We start from the raw sequence: 21,678 nt of genomic DNA on the forward strand, positions 1-21,678 counted from the left end.
ATAGGCCTACATATAAATGTATACTTCCATCTCCTTTTTCGGACATAAACTATTTATTTATGTAGTTTGTTTAAGTTGTAGGTTAAATGACAATATGTACATTGAGAGTTTGATATATTTCTACTGTTCATGTTTTTAAGTGTTCGAAATGAATTAATTAGTCTAAATCTTTGTAATGTGTGTTGCTCATTTTTAACGCAAAATGCTTTTGTTTTGAAAGTTTACAGAAAGTCATTTATCCCTTTGGGAAGCTTTACTCTCGTGTCCTTGCTGTTGCCAGGGGCAACACAAGCACCAGGCCACGCTGGCCGACGGTTAACTAACTGGCAGTTTTTACCTAGCTTAGTTAAAGTAGTGCCCCTGATATTTTAAAGACTATTTTCAATTGTCTGTGTTCTTTTTAATGTAAATAAGTGTCACTGAGTGCAAATGCCACCAAAAGCAGCTAAAAGGGTCTCAGACAAAAAGCTCAACGCTTCTGGAGCCGCAGTTGTCAGTAAGAACTGGGAGGCTGGACTCATCCAGAGCACCGTTTGAAGAGGTTTGTTCACTTCACTCACTTCTTTCTTCACTTTAACTTATATGTGAACTTATTTCTCTTTCCTTACACAAAGTGAAACTTACAGAGGTCGTATTACTTGGCTACATGCGGTAGTTAGCTCACTTTCGCACGTTGGCAGTAGCCAGCTAGCTAACGTTACGTTACAATGTGTAATGTCAATAGCTCTTTATTTCAGGTACAAGAAGGGATTTAAAATGGGGGTGTTATCCTTCAATTTGCTTCTTGAGAGACACTTTCAGTAACGTTAACACCGTCACTAGGTTATTTGGTGAAACGTGTTGCCAAACATACTTTCTGTGGCATTTGTCACCATAATTAGACGTATAAATTGCATAAAACGCAGTAAACGTTGGAGCTTTTACTTTGAAGGTAAGACGTCCTAACCGGAAGTCTCGTTTGTTATTGAGGTTATCTTCTCTCAAATTAAAAAAATGTAATATTGGAACAAACTATTAGATTATTTATACATTCCTAATTTACTCAAAATGTTTAGTTGACCACAAAGGCTTTTGACAGGAAAACGGATTACTCTTCAGTACACGGACACTTTCCGTACATTTGTTATTTGTTGTACAATTTAATTGATCTTTTTTATACTATGAAATATATTTACTGTAACTTTTATAAGAACAATTGGAAGATGTAACGTTATACATTTTCTCAATAAAGTTGGGAGTGAACAAATATATCTCCAGTAAAACCGCAAATACTAGCTAGACCCCGGGGAAGACCCAGGACTCTGCGGAGAGATATATCTCCTCATTGGCCTGGGAACGCCTCGGGTTCCCCCAGTCGGAGCTGGCGGATGTGGCCCGGAAAAGGGAAGTTTGAGGTTCCTTACTGGAGCTGCTGCCCCCGCGAGGCGATCCCGGATAAGCGGTAGACGATGGATGGATGGACTAGCTAGATTTTAAATCCACCTGTCAATTATCTGTAATGGAAACAAGGAGAAGCATGATGTGAAATCAGTTGGTTGTTGATGTATTATTATATTATCCTGGTGTTCTCCAATGCCCTTCTCAGGAGTCATGGCAAGGCTGTGTGTCTTTGGTGGTCGGGAGTAGTCCCGAGGAGGAGGAGGAGCTGACCCAGGCTTTGTCTTTGGCCATAAAGAAACTTGTTGACCTGGGATAGCACCCTTACCAAGGTAGTCTTAGTTTGATTCAAGTTCTATTAATAGTGTCTCCTGTATATTTGTAGAGCTATTATCGCTGTCACTACAGTACTTAAAATGTTACTATACAAACTAATGTAGTTTACTAATTCATATGAAATACACTGCACTCTGACTAACCTCTTGTGTGTCCATGTAGCTTTCACATCTTTAAAATCTAAATATCTTCATGTATAGATAGTGTGCAAACACGTGACAAAACTGTGTGACGTATGCATGCGACACCATGTTGGATGATATACAAATCAACAATGCGAACAGCAATACAACTCCTACTTCTTCAAAGTATTGTGAGTCTCTGGAGTCCTCTGCAAAGGCAAGATTCAGAGGAAAAAATCCAAATTTGCGGCCGTGACTCGTACACGCTAAAGCTGTCGGATTATATTGAGGATTTGGAGTCATTACCGCCGATTGAATATCCAGATATTGTGAACTACCTTGTGCTACAAACGTCGTGGGCAACCAACACACAAATGAAGGCATACAAGAGCTTAGATGCTTATAATGTCTTTGTTTCTGGCTGGGTTGGTAGTCTTCTTACCAAACCCCTGAAAGATGACAGGGTGCTCGTCAATGCCCGTGTAAATCACTCAAGAGCTCGAGATACACCGCTCAAGTCGTGGTTTGTGAGTGAGAAGAGCGGCGATGTTATCCTCGCACACTGTGATTGTATGGCTGGATTAAGCGAAGCATGTTCTCACATTGGTGCTTTGCTTTTCGCAAGTGAAGTAGGCTCAAGAATAAGCCAAACAAAAACATGCACAGAAGAAAAGTGCAAATGGCTGCCATCACATGTAAAGAAAGTGCCTTATTTACCAGTCAGCGATGTGGAGAAGTAAGGTCTTACAGTGTTCGGGTATATCATAAGCACAAATGTTTAACGTAAACATTGAAAACATAGCTTTAGCATGAGCTCTTACCAGATATAAAGTGGACGCCACACACACAGGGAATTGTGCTTTTTCTTCTGTTAAATCCTCACGAGTTATGTTGCTAAACCACAGATTACGGCGTTCGAGAGACAGCACTTCATCCCTCTTTTGTGGATCGTTGTTTTTGATGATTTTAGGAAATCTAAAGAACAGTTTCTCTGGGTCACGAGTAGCGTTATGACCACAATTATACACTGCGCACAAGGTTGGCATTTTCTTTCAATCTTAGACGTTTAAATACAAAGAAAATTACGAAGCGTTGCAGCAACTCCCACGCGAACGGGCGCCGTCTTGGTTGTGTATATCATCCAACATGGCTGATTTACGGGTTGGGACGTAAGCGTGACGTCACATGCACACGATCTATTGAGTATTTCACAATTATCTGTTTTCTCTCAGATCTCATATTTTATTAAATAATTAATTAGTATTCTTTGTCATCAACAACTGATCTACTGAATGAGATACCACAAAATGGTGTGCGTGCAACTCTAATACCTTGTATTTTGTCAAATGAAAATGTTTTCCTGTCCGACCTTATTACAGATCCATGAACTGGGGAATCTCAAAGCAAAACGGCATGATGACGTCCCCATGTTCTATGAGGTGGGCTTGGGAATAGGAGATTTTAATATGCTGTGCGTCAGTCTATTGGTGTTTTCTATTTGTCTAAAAGAAACCCTGGGTGTTTGTGTGCTTTATTCTTCATGCTCATGTGTGTTTCTGTGCTGACTTTGTGTCTGGAGTAGGTTACAGAGCCTGCTAAGGTGCTGCTGGATGCAGGAGAGGAGATTCCTTGTGACCTGATGGCAAATATACTGAAGTTCCAGCTGCTACAGATCAAAGCCCATGATCAGCAGAGGAGGGAAACCGAGCAGGTGAGGGTATTTTCATATATGCGAGTCTTTGTGTTTGTTATTTTAATTTAGTAACAGTCATGAACTGGAGTGGATTTCCCGTCACTGCAGTATTGTTAATACCATGAATTGTTTTGCATTGAAGTGAACTTTTGAATCAATGTAATACAGGCTATAGAGGAAGAGTTAATTTTGTCCACAGATGTTTAAGGCCGAGGAGGAGAAGGAAAAGGCCGGTCCTCCTTCTGCCAGCAAGGACAAAGGAGGGGCCAAGGTCTCTGACAAAAAGGGAAAGTGTCCGTCCTCACCTGTGGGACCTTCCAAGGAGAAGAAGACCAAGTTACATTTATTTACATGTAGCCATGTTAATTTCACTTTGTGTGGTCAATGATCTCAAGTATGTAGGACAGAAAATTACACAAGTATCAATAAATAAATGTGTGTGTGTGTGTGTATGTATATATGTATATGTATATGTATCTATCTATCTATCTATCTATCTATCTATCTATCTATCTATCTATCTATCTATCTATCTATCTATCTATCTATCTATCTATCTATCTATCTATCTATCTATCTAAATTTTATCTATCGATATAGATAAGAATTAATTATAAGGAGTGGTGTGGGCCAACAATTAAGTTTTCTACTGCTGCTCTTTCAGCTAACTCAAATATTGTCAGTGCAATATGGAAGTCTTTCCCGATGTGTTTATCCTCCATGTGGACAGCGATACAAACGATATATTGTGCAGCCCTATCAGCCAGCAGAACGTAGCATTGAAGTGTTACCTCCACAGTGAACAGTAATTAAGCTGCTGGATATTGGGTGTATAGTTTTAAATCTCTTAAAAAGTATTACTTTGTGTGCGTGTTTCTTGTTTCAGGTTGTGCAGCCTCCTCTCTCTACAGATGTGGACATGCGTTACTATGGCAGCCTACTCGACCTGGTTCCCCCTGAAGCCTGCTCTGTGCCTCTAATCATGCACTGTATGGTGCAGCAGGTGTGTGTGTGTGTGTGTGTGTGTGTGTGTGTGTGTGTGTGTGTGTGTGTGTGTGTGTGTGTGTGTGTGTGTGTGTGTGTGTGTGTGTGTGTGTGTGTGTGTGTGTGTGTGTGTGTGTGTGTGTGTGTGGTGAGACCGAGATTTAGAAGGTTTGAAATTGACCTTCATCATTTCTCTGGATATTGCCCCCTCCCCTGGTGTTTTTGTTTCTTCCTATAATGGCCCTAATAAGCTGTCATAAGATTGACATAATGTCTAACTTAAAACGTTGGCTTAAGGCACACACTAGAAATGTGCACTTTTTGTACCCTGAAATGACATATCCAGATGTCGTGTAATATGAATATTGTTCAGTGTTTCTGCCCCTTTTGATTTAGGCTGAGATGATGTTACATTTTTACTTATTGGTCTTGTTTGGCTGGTTTAATGCTTTTTCCCCATTTCTTGTGTGTTTAGGTGGAGATTTCAACAGAGCAGTATTTGTCACGTGCGACTGAGGAGCCCAAACTTCACGATGGTCCCGGGTTAGACTTTGAGCTGGTCAGCTTCATGCTCCAAAGCTTCCTGCCTCTGGTCCACACCGAAGAGGAGAGAAGCCACATGTTAAAAAGCTTGCTGACTACTGCACAAAATGAAGAAGACCAGAAGGTATAGTGGACATACTCCAAAAAGGGCATCCCTTCAAGAAATGTGCTACTTAGTCATATACTTTCACTATTTCCTTTCAAAAATTTACATGACATAAATCTCTGTATATGTAGCATTGGTGGTTCAGTGGTAGAATTCTCGCCTGCCACGCGGGAGGCCCGGGTTCGATTCCCGGCCAATGCATCATAACCTTTTACGAAGGATGGGGTGAAATGACTGGTTTGTGTTTCAATGGGCCGGGCTTAGCCAATCACTTGCAGCACAAGACCCAATCAGTGCCAACTCCACTGTCACGTTGAGAGTTCTGTCACTGCAACACACAGAGAGTAGGGTGGGCTTAAAATGTTACGTGGCTGGGGGAGTGCTTGCTTTCATGAGTGTAGGAATGGACAAGGAGAAAATAGGGAGAGAGTAAGAGAGCTAGGCACACAGCTTGGAGGCTAAAATGCTTGTGAGACAGAAACAAACAGACGGTTAGAGAGATGCAATGCAAACTAGAGAAGGCCATTTCTATGAAATGGACGCTGAAAAGCTGACGCAGCATTGCTGGCCTAAATGTTTAGGAAGAAGGTGAAGTTTGGAAGTTTGGAAAAGTAGGAATGGGTATAATTTGTATGAATATCGAGTGATGAATACATCAGCACCAACATTACAAGGACAGACTAGTGTCGCTTTGAATTGAATTACAAAGTGAACTGACACCAGGGATGTGACCGGAGAGACAATCCAGAAACCTGCGTGTGATAGAATCAAGTGGAAGGTTTTACCACTGCAGTGAGAAGGTACACAGCGAGTGAAACGTCTCTAGTGTAAAGTGCCAAAAAGGCATCACTTAGTTTAAAACCAGAATTATACTTATAAAACAAATGTTTGGTGGTCGGGTTGATTTACTTCAGCGTTCAGTAAAAGGCCAGTCTGTACAGCTCACAGTAGAAAACCAATACTGTAAAATGTAAAAGGTTTGTAATAGTCGGGAAGAGTCAAGATGTGGCGTTTGTTTATGTTTTTAGGCACCATGGAAGTTCTTGTCAGTGAAACACTTCAATACTAGAGCCATGAAACGGGCAGTGTTTTTCATTCCCTTCATGTCTGAGTCTGTGGTATTGTTTTTGAGAAAATGTTCTGTTAATTGTGTGGGAGCATATCTGGGCCACAAATACAATATAAGTCCAGCAGATGGCGCTACAATCACAGTTTAGCTAACATACTAAAGATTCTTAAAAATAAATGACTATTCACCAAACAAAATGTAACCTTTACTGTACTGAAACCCTCTGGGTACACAGGGGCAAGTTACTCTGTGTGGTATATTTTGGGATGATGGTGTGAATGTGTTTTGCACACTATGACACAGTACAACTGCCTCTAAACTGTACTGTATGTAAAACACTGTACTGTGCAAAACCTGATGATTTATTCCAACTGTAGGTCCAACGATTCTCACTGAAGATCCTGGTAACACAGAGGTATTATTTATATGTTCATAATAATGTAGCTGCTATTTTATCATATAAAGGCCCTTTTACATTTAAAAACAAACAAACAATAAAACACTTTTGCCTAGTTACTGTTTCTTTATTGTAAATGTACCACTTTATTTTTGGAAATTCTGAATTGTTCTTTGATTATTACCCCCCTCCCACGGCTTTTTTTTTTTTAAACAAACAATGGCCATAATATGTCGTGATAAACGGCCTCATTATGATACACTATGTTATACAATATGAATCTTCTCAGAAAACTAGTTTCGCTCGTTGCTCCTGATATATTTATCTGAGAAAACGGGTGAATAAAGTTATGGTTGTTGACTTTTGTTGTTGTTGCCAGGATACCTTTAGTCCTTTTTATTACATGGGGTAGTGATGCACTCCAGCCTGTTATGGCAACAATGTGTATTACAACAACAAACACTTGTATTACACAAAATACCACCTAACAACAAAACCTTTTTTTTCACACATGAAAAATAAATGAAAATGATCCTGGCTAAACTTTAGTTCTGCTTTTTGGTCATGATAGGAAGTACCTGGACCATGTGGCAGATCGCATTTCGGATTGGACAAAAGAGGAAGAATTAAAGAGAGAGGCAATGCAACTCAGAAGTGTAGGCCCTGCTGAGGCTCCAAATGGTACTGTAGCTTGTCAACATAAAGCTCTGGCAATGGGACTATATGTTCCCACCATACAAATACAATGTTTGTTTGTTCCTGGACTAGATGAAAAGGCTACAGATTCTGCAGAGGAGGAGGTCACTTTGGAGCCAGTCATCAGAAAAGGCTCCCTTAAAGTCAGTACCAGCTAACGTGAACATTCACCTTCACAGTCGGCACTGTTCGGTCCTTTCAGCAATGCTGCCGTCAATCTGGCTGGACTGAAATTCAACTTGATATCTTCTTTTACAATCAATCAATTAATGAAACGTAATGAGTATAGCACCTTCCCTACAGGTTAGTGCAGTTCAAAGTGCTTCACATATGAATGACGAGCAGAAACTGAAGAAAAAAACAGAAAAGACTAAAACAATTTGACCATTTGATATCAATGCATGCAAGAAATGATGCAGAAGTAATACAATTGATATAAAATCTATTAACATTAATAGTATAACATTGTGAAATAAGAACTTAGATTAATATAACAACAATAAAAACGAAAAGTGTAACATGTCTATAAACTATTCTTAATCACAAGTCTGGCTGAATATGAAGGTTTAAGTTTACGTTTAAAGATTTCAACACTTCCAGCCGCTCTCCGGTCCTCAGGCAGACTGTTCCAGCGGCTCGGAGAATAAGAGCTTTGAACTAACTTTAGTCCTCCACTTTCAAACTGGTGCCAGTTCATACACTGTAAGCATGTGAGACGTGCACGCCGGTGCTAGACCATGAAGTGCAGTGAACATGAAACAAGTAAAAGAAGCATTTTTAGAGCAAAGCACTAAATACATCCCTCCATCCATCATCTCTAACTGCTTATCCTTAGAGCGTCACTGTGTATTAATATGTGCATGATGTTACAGGCCTGGAAGTTGGAGCAGGATCAGCTAAAGGTGGAGGAGATGGCCAAGAAATCAAAGAAGGAGAGTACACCGAAAGGCAAGCAGCAGCAGAAGGAGGAGGCTATGTCGACAGTCAATAAGAAAAGTAAAACTTTGCCTAGTGGCAAGAAGAGCAGAGCAGATACAGCAGGCAGCTCAGCCAGGACTCACACAGAGTCCATTACTACCACTGCGCCCCCTGTGGGGGGAAACCAAGAACTGCATCCCTCAGAGGAGCCCGTCAATGTGAGGACATGCACACAAACCATTAGGAAGAACATACAAAGTAGATCATCAGTTTGATCTGACAGTATTCTGCCATGTTTTGGATACCACCACTTAACCAGTGTGCTGTGCACGACCTATAAAGAGGGATGCTGAAAAATAATCACAGTAACACTTTGTGTATGTGTGTGTGTGTTCATGTGATGTGTAGGGTTTCACAGGCTACAGCATGGACGGAAAGTTGATCCATGTCTCAGGTCGTCGCCAATACCTTTTCCCGTTGTAGGATTATTTTTATCCAGTGGTGGAATGTAACGGAGTACATTCATAAATCTCTACTTGTACTTCACTACATCTCAGAGGCAAATATAGTAATTAATACTCCTCTACACTCGTCTTGACAGCTTCAGTTACTTTTCAGATTACAATTGTTCATCCCCTTCCTATCAATGAAAACCATGCGTCTCCAGATGTGTTCATTTGGAGGACGAAGTGTTCTTGTATGTGTTGAGAAGATTCTCCTCCTCCTTCAGCTGAATAAAGTGTTTAAAAAGCCTCTTGGATCAGCTGGATGATGCATCGTCACAAAGCTGAAAACTGTTCTTCTGAGAAACTCATGACAAGTTGGCTTTTTAGAGACACGTGGTTCTAACAGGACAAAGATACAAACATGTGATGATCTGATAGAATCTGATGTGTTGTGTAGATTAAACTACCAACAGGATGTAAAGGAGGTCAAATGAGTCTAACCTCAAACATCTACAGCAGTAAAATGTAACATTAACACACCAGTAATAATAATCCAAACATATCTTTTATACTAGTAAAACACTGACAGGGAACATTTTACTGCACAATCAATACTTTTACTGAAGTACATTTTGCTGATAATACTTACATACTTTATCTGAAGTAAGGTTTTGAATGCGTGACTTTTTAATTAATTAACTAAACAAACGTGTGTGTGTGTGTGTGTGTGTTTTCAGTGTCAGAGCCTGTGGAGATGAGAAGAGTGAAACAGGGCTCCTTCTCAGCAGCTTTAGACAATGGAATCCATCTCTCATACAGTTTCTATGGTCCAACAGGAGAATACAGAGGTGTTTCACTGAACACATATACGATTCATATCCTTTGTGAAGCTTTTATTTGTACTTAAATATTTCAACATTACCATAAATTGAAAACAGGTTGAAATACGGTCCATCTCAATGTCTTGATTAAACACAGTGTTACATTTTCTTCACAGTGCAGGCAGTGTTAACTGTGTTTCTGTTTGGTGATGTTCTAGTGAGTCCTCAGAAGTCCACAGACGAAGAGTCCACAGACACCTCCACCTTTGTCCCTATGTCCTCCTCCACCTACCGCTCTAAGGGAACAGATCTGGATTCAAATCCCTCCAAGGCACAGAGCCCAGGCAGCCATACCAGACCTCCAGAGTCCCAGGTTCCACATACGCACATGGAGGCAAACAAGAAGACCGTGTGGGAAGTACGTTTTTAAACAACAATACATTTTAGTCTTAACCTTTTTAATGGATTGGAATGTTACAATGTCTTTATCTGTGTAGTTTTATTCAGTTATTACCATCTGGTCTACATTTCCAGTGAATAGCTGCATTGGAAATATGTTTTAATGAAAAAAATGTTGATGTGGTTAATACTTATTTCCCCACTGTACATGTTTACATACACAACATTTGAACTATAACACATATTTTTTAATTGCTCTCAAACCTCAATATGAAATAAAACTGTGTGTGTGTGTGTGTGTGTGTGTGTGTGTGTGTGTGTGTGTGTGTGTGTGTGTGTGTGTGTGTGTGTGTGTGTGTGTGTGTGTGTGTGTGTGTGTGTGTGTGTGTGTGTGTCAGGTGAAAGTAGTCTGAGGGGTTCACCTGGACAATGCAAGTCAGTCCAGGTGGATGTGACTGGAAAGCTCAGGAGGACTAAAGTGAGACTACCAACCTCTATCCTCACTTCTAAACCTCGCAGCGTACCAAATCAAAAGGTACCCAAACATTCACATGAAAATAATTATTCTGCAATATATCATTGCATGTAAAAACTTCCCTCACAAAAAAAAGATTGCTTATGGAAGTGTTATTTATGTCAACAAACCCGTGTTTTTACTATATGTATTAAAAGTGGACTTTGTGACTTCCGGTTATGGCGGCTCTCTAGGAAGACGCAACTATCAGTGCTCCGCCAATTTCTGTCTTAAATACTAATATTACCCACGTTTTATGTCAACCCATCGTTTCTATTCTACGGAAAAGACGGTTAAATGCCTGCTGCGGCAGGGAAATCAGCTAAAGGACGACCAAAACCACTTCAGTCCAAGCTAAAAAACTTCGGAGCATCCAAGCTACACGTGGAAGCTAAAGAAAGTTATGCTAGCGCTAGCATTGCGCCAGCCATGACCTCTGTTGAGACGGGCGAGGCTGGAGGAAATCCTGATTGCAATAGGCTCTCTTAAGTCGGGACTTTTCCACAAGACTTGATGGCATGCTAACAGCAATAGAGGGGATGAGAAAGGAGATACGGGCATGCTCAGAACCAATGGCAGAGGCTGAAGTAAGAATCTCATCTACCGAGGACGACGTGATCTCCCTGCAAGATAAAGTGAACACGCTTGAAGTTAAAAACACGAAGCTAGAGGATAAAGTTGAAGACTTGGAGGCAAGATCCAGGTTATCTAATTTGAGAGTGGTGAACTTGCCAGAAGATGCTGAAAGAGGGGACGCTTGTGCTTTCCTCGACAAATGGATCCCAGACGTGTTAGTTTTGGCACCGCTAAATTCAAAGTGTATACTGGAGAGAGCTCACAGAATCGGCCAGAGGAGGGATGCAAATGCCCCACCAAGAACTTTGATCATGCAATTCCTAAACTACAAGGACAGGATGGTTGTAACGAAGGCAGCCAGGGCAAAACAACAGATCCTATTTAAAGACCAGCAGGTGAGATTCTATCCAGACTTGGCTGCAGGAGTGCACAAGCGGCAGAAGATGTTCGATAATGTCCGTCAGAAACTACGGATCCTGGGGATCCGGTATGGCATGCTATTGCCGGCTAGGCTCCTGGTGACCTACAAGGACAAGTCGCACACTTTTGAGAACCCGTCTGCTGTGGAGAACTTCATCGAGCGGATTGCAAGAGAGGAGGGACGTAACCTGTGGCTGCGACCGGCTAAAGGGCTAATATGGGCTAACTGTGTGCAGGTATCATGTATTATTTTCTTTAAGTATTTGCGGTCGGGCATCTTGGATATGTCTGGACATATCGGACTACTTGAACTGAATGACTGACACTGACCAAATGTTCTGTTTATATGTTCTGGTGGTCACGAGTGTTTATATAACATTGGGGTCTGATACCACACATGGGACGCTGATTACGTTAGCCCTGACCTAGCACTTACTTCTGTTTTTATTTTATTTTTTATGTTTACACCATACTTCTCAGTATCTCACCAATGTTGCATGGCGTATTTAAGTTACAAGCTTGAAAGCAACAGCTTTAAATGAGGTTGAGTTAATAAGTACTACTGAGATCAGCTCTTGCAATGGTTGTTTAACAAAACGGGTAAGTGCCGTTTTATGACAAGGGTATGTGGAGCCTTCAGTTTAGAAATTGAAGCATGAACGCATATTTATTTTATTTTGGTACTTTTATAATCTGGAATGTTACAGCATAACATGTTGGCTCCTCCTGAGATCACTGCCCATTAGTTAAGTATGGTGGAACTACTTTTGGTGGGACTTCTTATGATTACATGGTGGTTAGTAATGCAAAACAAAGGTTAGGAATAGAAGTATAGTCGAGCTGAAGCACGTGTTGTATGAGTACAGTGACTGTCAGCTATAAGAGGAAGTATCAATATGAGGTGGGGGGGGCTGCCCATTAGGGTGGAGGCATTCGGGAAAGGGGTTAAAGGTTCACAGGGTTTGATGTGGTTTGGAACATCCATGTTATGTTTCTTAATGTTTTTTTTAAATGTATTTTTTATTTTTATGTACATGTGGGTAACCTAATCTGTGTCAAAGGTCATGTCGCAGGGTGTGGAGGTTACATTTACTTCCTGGAATTGCCGAGGCCTGCAAAAACTTTAAAAAATCAAACCGGTTATGAATAGAGTTAAAAGTCTGCAATCTAAAATAGTTTTTTTGCAAGAGACACATTTTCTGCCAAAGGATGATATTAGAATTAGGAGGAGGTGGACGGGATGTGTGTATTCAGCAACATTTTCTACTCAGGCTAGGGGTGTTATGAGTTAATTCACAAATCAGTACCATTTCACAAGGCTGGTAGATACTTAATTGTACAGGGTACTCTACTAACAGAAACCCTGAATCTAGTTAACATATATGCTCCCAATAATGATGATCCAAAGTTTTTCAGGGACCTGTTTTATACGCTTTCAACATTTACTGGTACCGTAATTTTCGGACTATAAGCCGCACCTGACTATAAGCCGCAGACGCTAAATTGACTAATTTGTACATATATAAGCCGCACTGGGCTATAAGCCGCAGACGCTAAATTGACTGATGTGTATGTAGCCGGTCTGTAGCTGACACCACGATCGACTCTGCGTTGTGTTGTGTAGAACCAGGAAATAACGATGGAGAACTTCTGCCTGTTCAATCAGCATTTATTGTCTCTGACCGTTGGTGTTTTCCTTAATTTGTCCATAAATTACCGTTGAAACAGAAGAAACACATGGAAGTCATCATCATACGGTAACTCCACAGTCGGGGTTTTTGGACATGCACCCCTCTCTCCAGCGTATCCTTCTTTCCGTCTCCCGAAAAAGTGGCGCGAACCCCCAGAAAGTGCCGGTTTCAGGAGTATCAACATAAAAGCATATTTAACAAAATAAGACTCCTCGAAATAAATATATATGCATTTCTACGTTTTTTTTTCCATAATGAGGGTGTCTCACACACTGCCTCGCTCTCGTAATGTCCGTCTGTCTCTTGTACCACTCGCTACTTTTGCGCGCTCTTTCCCTGCATCCGGTGGACTGTAACCTGTAAAATCCATAGATTTAGGAATTCCCTTAGTGGCCGTTAGCTGTAAAAATCCATAGATAAGCCGCACCGTTATATAAGCCGCAGGGTCGCAAAATGGGGAAAAAGTCGCGGCTTATAGTCCGGAAATTACGGTAATTACATCATAGCAGGGGATTTTAACTGTATTGGATCCAACAAAGGATCGGTCAGAAGGCATAGATAAATCACACACCAAAAGCAGGGAAGTATTACTTAATATTATGAAAGATTTCAATTTGAAGGGCATCTGGAGAGAATTAAAGCCTGATGCTATAGAGTATTCTTGCTATTCTGCTTCTTACCAATCTTATTCCCGTATTGATTACTTTTTGATATCAGCAAATTTGGCTTCTAAAATTAAAGACGGCACTTATGATGGAATCCTTATTTCGGACCATGCACCAAACTCACCGCTTTATGTCGACTCACAGCTGACGAGAGATCCTCCTAAATGGCGACTCCAACAAAAATGGTTGCAAGACTCAGATTTTGTCACGTATCTTGGCAAACAAATTGATTTACATTTTGAGACAAATACATCGGAAACATCAGCATCTATAAGATGGGAAGCTTTTAAAGCATTTATTAGAGGCCAAATTATGAACTACACAAGCTCCAAATCCAAAAAAGCTCGTCAGGAAATGACAATGTTGGAATCGAAAATAAAAACCCTGGAGAGTGAGGCCTTTCAGAAACCCTTCACCAAAGTACAAGAACTGCTCGTACTGAGGTCACAGTATAATGAACTATCAGCAGTGGCAAGTCTACTAAGACTCAAACAAACAATTTACCACCAAGGAGAGAAGCCTGGGAAGATATTAGCGTGGCGCATTAAACAATTACAAACTGAAAGCTCCATTATGTTAATGCAGAATAATAAGGGAGATGATATAGAAATAAATTAGGCTTTTAAAAATGTCTGAAAATTTATACGACTGACATAAATACAGATTTGACACGTCAAAATAACTTCTTAGACACTCTCAATATACCTAGTATCCCAACAGAACTCAGACCTAGTCTGGAAGCTGGATTATCATTACAAGAGATCTCTGATATTGCATATATATGTGATTTGTAAAATCAGTCAGTGTTTTTACTATTTAATGTTTTTGGATTAATGTTAATACTGCATTAATGTGTATGTTGCAAAAAGTAAAATATTTACATATTATGAACCAACATTAAACAGAAATACTTAAATTAAGTGAAAGTACCTTGGATATGTAAAGTTCATACTTTACTAAATAAACTCAAATTTGCAACATTTACAACTAGTCTCCAATCAAAACTAACTTTGTGGCTGGTAGCTGAAATCATTTACCGACCAGACAGGTTTCTTACCAGCCAAGAATAATACATTTGCTTTTTACTCCTGTAATTATCTATTATTACTATTTAGCATGTCATCTTGGTCTCAATCAACATTATAGTGAGTGCAGTAATAATAGTAACTAACTATGTAGACATATTATTTCAACAGTTTCAACACTAAAGTGTAACACATTTGAATTGACAGATTCAATGCCTTAGATCAGGGGTCCCCAAACTTTTTCCTGTGAGGGCCACATAACTTTTCCCTTCTCTGATGGGGGCCGGGGTCAGTTTGTAACAGAAAAAGTGTGACGATCGCAGGGGTGCCTAAACGTAAACATTTATTGTTTTCCAGAAAGCCACACATAACCAAATATTAATAACCCTTTCTGGGATCTTCACAGAAAAGAAAGTCAGGAAATAAATAATACTATTTGTGAAATTAATAACCAAATCACCCTCTCTGGGTTCTTCACAGAAAAAATTAAGTTTCACTTGTTCCAAAAGCAGCGCAAGTTTCACCTCAAATGCTTTTATGTGAGAATACATGTCGCAAATGAGTTCCCCCTGGCCTTGTAGCTGCAAGTTAAGGCTGTTCAGCATTTCTGTCACGTCTGTTAAAAATGCGAGGTGCCATTTCCATTCTGGGTCGATCAGCTCTGGGACCGTTTTGTCTTTTGAATGAAGAAATGCGTTAATTTCGGGTAGCAGCTCATAAAAACGCCTCAAAACTCTGCCCCGGCTGAACCATAGGACCTCTGTGTAGTACAGCACATCACCGTGCGCAGGCTCCAGTTCAGACAGGAATTGTTGGAACTGCCTGTTTAAGTCCCTTTGCTCTGATGAAGTTTATGCATGACACCACAACCTTCATGACAGAATCCCACTTCAACACTTTGCAGCACAGTGCTTGCTGGTGAATTAGGCAGTGGACTTGTAGCGGGGCGGTGAGACCCCGTTCTTCCATCTCCCGGTTCATGCGTCCTATTAGACCCCGAGACGCGCCCACCATACTAGGAGCCCCGTCAGTCGTGATGCTGGCAAGCTTTGACCAGTCTAGGTCCAACTCTTCCATGGTTTGGCATACTTTGCCGAAAATATCCTCCCCCGCTGTAGTCCCTTTGAGACTTTGGAGGGCTGCCAGCTCCTCGCACATCTCAAAGTTTGCGCTAACTCCACGAATAAAAATGAGCAGCTGCGCTGTGTCTTGCACGTCCGTGCTCTCATCCAGTGCTAATGAAAAAAAGTCAAATTCTTTCTTCTGCTGCAGCTGGGCATATACATTACCCCCGATTTCTTCAATGCGTCTGGTGATTGTACTCGCCGACAGACTCACGGCATTAAAGACATCTTTCTTCTCGGAACACACCTCTTCCGTGACAGCATTCAAACATTTCTTGACAAACTCCATCAGTAAAAGGTTTACCGCTGCTTGTTATCAGTTGAGCAACCCGAAAGCTGGCTCGAACGGATGACTGGTTCAGCTGAGCTTGGCGTACAAATGTATTCTGCTGAGCTAACAGTCCACTTTTTAGCTTTGAGAGTTTGTCTGCTCGCATTTGGCCTTGCAAGTTATCATACTTGTCTTTGTGACGGGATTCATAGTGTCGGCGCAGATTGTATTCTTTGAATACCGCCACCGCCTCTTGACAGATGAGACAAACAGCCTTTTCTTTGCATTGAACAAAAATAGAATCGTTTGACCACTGCAGGTTAAATGCCCTGCATTCTGAATCAATTTTTCTCTTACCTAACCTTTTCGCCATTATTCCGTTGTATTTGACAGGGGCTAGTCTAGGATTCGCGAGGCCATACTGAAAAAAAAATCATAATGCGTCTCTGGTATTGTTCAGGGGGCCGGGCCAAATGTGGAGGTGGGCCGTATCCGGCCCGCGGGCCTTAGTTTGGGGACCACTGCCTTAGATGCAAGAACATTTTTTTATTGAGATGTACAAGAATACAAGAAACAATACAATACAATACAATACAAATAATAGAGGGCAGAGCACCTCACACAGTGACATAGTGAACTTCTAGTGATGTTGTGGCAGTTGGGTGTAGTAACGGAGCTGTGCTTCGGAGAGTCGGGATTAACTGGGCTGGATATCAGACTGAGTGCAGTAGTCAGTGTAATGGTCTCCTGGTCGGGACCTCTTGGTTGGTCCGGGTGACAAGGAGGACACTGTGCTAATCCAATGCGGAGTTGAGTGAAGAGGGAAAAGGCAATAAACTGTGGCTTGAGAATTCTCTGGTCTGTCGGTCCTTGTTCAGGCGCCGATTATGGAAGTCCCCTGTCCACAGTTGGCTGGCTGTGGACAGGAGAGTGGCTCCTGAACAGGGACTGACGGAAGAGAGAATCACTCGGCGTCTTCAGGCAAACTGAAACAATTCACTTGCTGCACTTCACCTGTCGCTCCGTCACTCGACTCTGCTCTGGATCAGCCCAACGTTGCTCCTCGTAAACCCAGACCGAGCCTTCTACTAAAGATCCAAAACAAGGTTCCCAGCATGCATTGTGGCACTGACTACTTGATTCTGTCCAGGGGTCTTAACCCCAGCTAAACCGCTCTCCAGCAGACGCCGTTGTGACCACAGACATCATATTTGTTCTTTTACGTCAAGTGAGGTGAGGGTCTACACACTCTACGCACTAGTCTACACAGCCGCAGCCGCAGCTGCAGAATGTTCTTTTTGCCCATGAGAGGAAGCGCTTGAAGAAGTTTTTCTTTTTGTTGCTCTTCTCCCGCTCTTGCTTTGTGTCGTCTGAAAATCAAAAGTACATTTTAATGCTTCTGCTGTCCATGTTAGAATCAACAACAATGTGAGAGACCTTAACAATTCAGACAGTGGGGGTGAGCATTCTTTTACCATCTGTGGAGGCAGTGACTGCAGGGTGCTCCTCTTCCACGCTACATTCCTCAGGTGAGCTTTCAGGTGGAGTGGCTACTCTCTCTACCTCCATGGGGGGATCCACTGGACTGTCGTTGGAAAGGACAGCCAATGGGCTGGAAACATGCATACAGTTATTATACGGTTCCCTTATCTGCTCTAATGATGGCCCCTCTTCTCTATTCTCTCCTCTATCTGACATTGTTAAAGGAAATCATCTCACCTAGCTTCACGTGGCTGCACGTTCTCCTCAGTCCACGGCGTGCAGCATTCAGGTGGTGCTGGCTGCACCATGATGACACCAGGAGGGAGAGTTGGTGATGTTGGTTCCCAAGTTGAGCTTGTGTCACTCATGCTGTGGAATTAAGATACATGCAGTTAATCAAAGGTTGTTTCATCCCAGCTGAGGAGGAACTCATCCATCTGTTACTTTTCTTTGAAAAGAGATAAATGTAGCCAACTAAATGAAATAACATGCTAATGATGATTAGGGTTAGGGTCGAAACTCTGCTGCAAGTCAGAACCAAAAGTTGAGGTGGAGGGTGCTCACTTTAACCTCCCTGGGGGGTTCCACTGGACTATTTTTTAGAAAGGACAGCCAATGGGCTGAAAACATACAAACGGTTATTATACGGTTCCCTTATCTGCTCTAATGATGGCCCCTCTTCTCTATTCTCTCCTCTATCTGACATTGTTAAAGGAAATCATCTCACCAAGCTTCACGTGGCTGCACGTTCTCCTCATCCCACCAGCTAACAAGTCTACATGGTGCTGGCTGCACCTTCATGACACCAGGAGAGAGAGTTGGTGAAGTTGGTTCAGCACATGGCTGCTCCTTCTCATCCCACCACTAACAGTTTTGGGTGTTGCTCTCTTCACCAACATGATACCATGAGGGAGAGTTGGTGAAGTTGGTTCATCACGTGGCTGCACGGTCACCTCATCCCACCACTAACAGTTTTGGGTGTTGCTCTCTTCACCAACATGACACCAGGAGGGAGAGTTGGTGAAGTTGGTTCAGCACGTGGCTGCTCCTTCTCCTCAGTCCACGGCGTGCAGCATTCAGGTGGTGCTGGCTGCAGCATGATCACACTGGGAGGGAGAGTTGGTGAGGTTGGTGCAGCACGTGGCTGCTCCTTCTCCTCATCCCACCACTAACAGTTTTGGGTGTTGCTCTCTTCACCAACATGGTGATGTTGGTTCCCAAGTTGTAGTTGTGTCATCCATGCTGTGGAATTAAGATACATGCAGTTAATCAAAGGTTGTTTCATCCCAGCTGAGGAGGAACTCATCCATCTGTTACTTTTCTTTGAAAAGAGATAAATGTAGCCAACTAAATGAAATAACATGATAATGATCATTAGGGTTAGGGTCGAAACTCTGCTGCAAGTCAGAACCAAATCCAAAATTCTCTAGCTGGCTCTAGTATTGAAGTATTTTATTGAGAAGAACTTCCATGGTGCCTGGGTGGTGATGGCCTAGTGGTCTAGTGGTACGTCTTCCAAAACAAAACACTCGAACAGGGGTTGGGAACCTATGTATATATATCTCAACATCCGCCATATCTCATCTTTCGATGACGCGATATGGCGGATTTGTTTTTAAGTTCTCCCCTCTCCTTTCCTCTGCTCTGTCTCTGACTGCATAGCGCACACACTTACACGTGTGTGTGTGTCTGTCTGTCTCTGTGTCCATCCCACCTCCAAAGCCCCAAACAGCTTGGCAAATGCGCTCAATACATCAGCAGAATGCAGTCGGGAACACAGCGGTGGAGATGTTTGTCAGTGTTTGGAAACACGTAGTGACCAAAGTTTCCTTCTGCATCAGTCTCCCACAGGCAGCTTGGCATCACACATGTCCGTGATCACACGGCCCGGAAGCTGCAGGTTTAACAGTGAGATGCTTCGTTATGTCGCACAAACAGGCCAGCTCACATCGTCCCAGAGATCTGTGGTGTGTTTCCCTTTGCTTTCCAAAAACTTTAATTAAATTCACACATTTTGTAACATCCCGTCATTTGTGTTAATGTATTTATGTTTCATGTTTAGTTTAGAGTCTGTTTATTTGTGTCTCATTGTTCACTTGTTAAGTTACAGTCACTCATGTCTCGTCTCGTCATGCACTGTCTGTCATTGCACTTCCTGTTTTATTTCGTAATTACCTTTCCCTCTCGTTTCAGAGCACTTCCTATCTGTAAGGTTTCCCGTCTGTTTGATTGTTAACACCTGTTTTGTGTGCGTGTGTGTGTGTGTGTGTGTGTGTGTGTGTGTGTGTGTGTGTGTGGTCCTTGTCTCCCTTTGTGCCAGTTCGTCTTGTGTCTTACCACTAAGAGAGCCAGTGTTTTTGAATCCGTAAACTATTGTAGAATATTGCCTAAATCAAGTTTAGTTTTGTCCATGCGAGTGATTTTTTGTTATTTATAACGATCTTGAGTAAAGACCTTTTTACTTTTGAAACCTCGTCTTGAGTTGTTGCTTTTGAGTCCCACCTATTGTGTCACGTTCATAACACATTTAGATACTTCCGCAAATGTATTTTCCCGTGGTTGTGCCATGCATTGATTTAATTACCAAAACCGGCGGGCCAGTTATGATAGACATGATATTTTCTTGCGGACCGGATATAATAATAATAATAATAATAATTATAATAATAATGAATTGTATTTGTAAAGCGCCTTTAAAAGCTAAAAGCAATCTCAAGGCGCTAAAATGCAGGACAACAACAAAAACACCAACATACATAAGAGGTTAAATAGGTCATAATTGCCTTGAGTTTGACACCTGTGCAGTAAACACTGAAACGTGCACATAAATGAGATAAATAACGTAAGCGTTTAGTTTATTTAATAAAAGAGCACCTGTTCAATGCAACACTGACACCGCTATTAGTACTCGGAGACGTGTTCTTCTTTTAAAAAAATGCACGCATAAAGTTGCGTTCAAATTTATTAAATATATGGCTCAAGGAAATGCATAAAAAAAATATTTGGCTTTTATGGCTCTCCCAGCCAAAAAGGTTCCCGACCCCTGCACTAGAAGGTCGGGAGTTCAATAGAAGGCTGCCACCATTGTACCCCTGAGCAAGGTACTTAACCCTGAGTTGCTCCAGGGAGACTGTCCCTGTACTAAGTTCAATGTAAGTCGCTCTGGATAAGAGCGTCTGCTAAATGACCTGTAATGTAATGAACCTAAAAACATGAAAACAAACGCCACATCTTGATTCTTCCCGACTATTACAAACCTTTTACATTTTACAGTATTGGTTTTCTACTGTGAGCTGTACAGACTGGCCTTTTACTGAACGCTGAAGTAAATCAACCCGACCACCAAACATTTGTTTTATAAGTATAATTCTGGTTTTAAACTAAGTGATGCCTTTTTGGCACTTTACACTAGAGACGTTTCACTCGTTGTGTACCTACTCACTGCAGTGGTAAAACCTTCCACTTGATTCTATCACACGCAGGTTTCTGGATTGTCTCTCCGGTCACATCCCTGGTGTCAGTTCACTTTGTAATTCAATTCAAAGCGACACTAGTCTGTCCTTGTAATGTTGGTGCTGATGTATTCATCACTCGATATTCATACAAATTATACCCATTCCTACTTTTCCAAACTTCCAAACTTCCCCTTCTTCCTAAACATTTAGGCCAGCAATGCTGCGTCAGCTTTTCAGCGTCCATTTCATAGAAATGGCCTTCTCTAGTTTGCATTGCATCTCTCTAACCGTCTGTTTGTTTCTGTCTCACAAGCATTTCAGCCTCCAAGCTGTGTGCTTAGCTCTCTTACTCTCTCCCTATTTTCCCCTCGTCCATTCCTACACTCATGAAAGCAAGCACTCCCCCAGCCACGTAACATTTTAAGCCCACCATACTGTCTGTGTGACAGAACTCTCAACGTGACAGTGGAGTTGGCACTGATTGGCTAAGCCCGACCCATTGAAACACAAACCAGTCATTTCACCCCATCCATCGTAAAAGGTTATGA

At 41.7% G+C, this 21,678-nt stretch overlaps 2 protein-coding genes and 1 non-coding gene across 3 annotated transcripts; all 3 read left to right on the forward strand.

The window, feature by feature from the left end:
- The first annotated feature begins 1,636 nt into the window (after window positions 1-1,636).
- On the forward strand, window positions 1,637-8,871 carry LOC115023949 (sperm-associated antigen 17-like). The gene is made up of 10 exons (XM_029455318.1): window positions 1,637-1,709; window positions 3,215-3,274; window positions 3,418-3,546; window positions 4,415-4,531; window positions 4,988-5,179; window positions 6,608-6,645; window positions 7,199-7,308; window positions 7,396-7,466; window positions 8,196-8,459; window positions 8,650-8,871. Exons 2-10 carry the CDS (start codon window positions 3,263-3,265, stop codon window positions 8,722-8,724), a joined length of 1,008 nt encoding a protein of 335 aa, XP_029311178.1. The 5' UTR covers window positions 1,637-1,709; window positions 3,215-3,262; the 3' UTR covers window positions 8,725-8,871.
- trnag-gcc (transfer RNA glycine (anticodon GCC)) lies at window positions 5,292-5,362 on the forward strand. The gene has a single exon. It is a non-coding gene; the product is annotated as a tRNA-Gly (tRNA).
- Window positions 8,872-10,616: 1,745 nt separating the features above from the next.
- Window positions 10,617-21,619, forward strand: LOC115023950 (uncharacterized). The gene is made up of 3 exons (XM_029455319.1): window positions 10,617-11,653; window positions 17,900-17,964; window positions 21,580-21,619. The coding sequence occupies exons 1-3, from the start codon at window positions 10,940-10,942 to the stop codon at window positions 21,617-21,619; spliced, it is 819 nt and encodes a 272-aa protein (XP_029311179.1). The 5' UTR covers window positions 10,617-10,939.
- The last annotated feature ends 59 nt before the right edge of the window (window positions 21,620-21,678 follow it).

This window comes from Cottoperca gobio, chromosome 18 (genome assembly GCF_900634415.1).
Source record: "Cottoperca gobio chromosome 18, fCotGob3.1, whole genome shotgun sequence".
Lineage (NCBI taxonomy): Eukaryota > Metazoa > Chordata > Actinopteri > Perciformes > Bovichtidae > Cottoperca > Cottoperca gobio.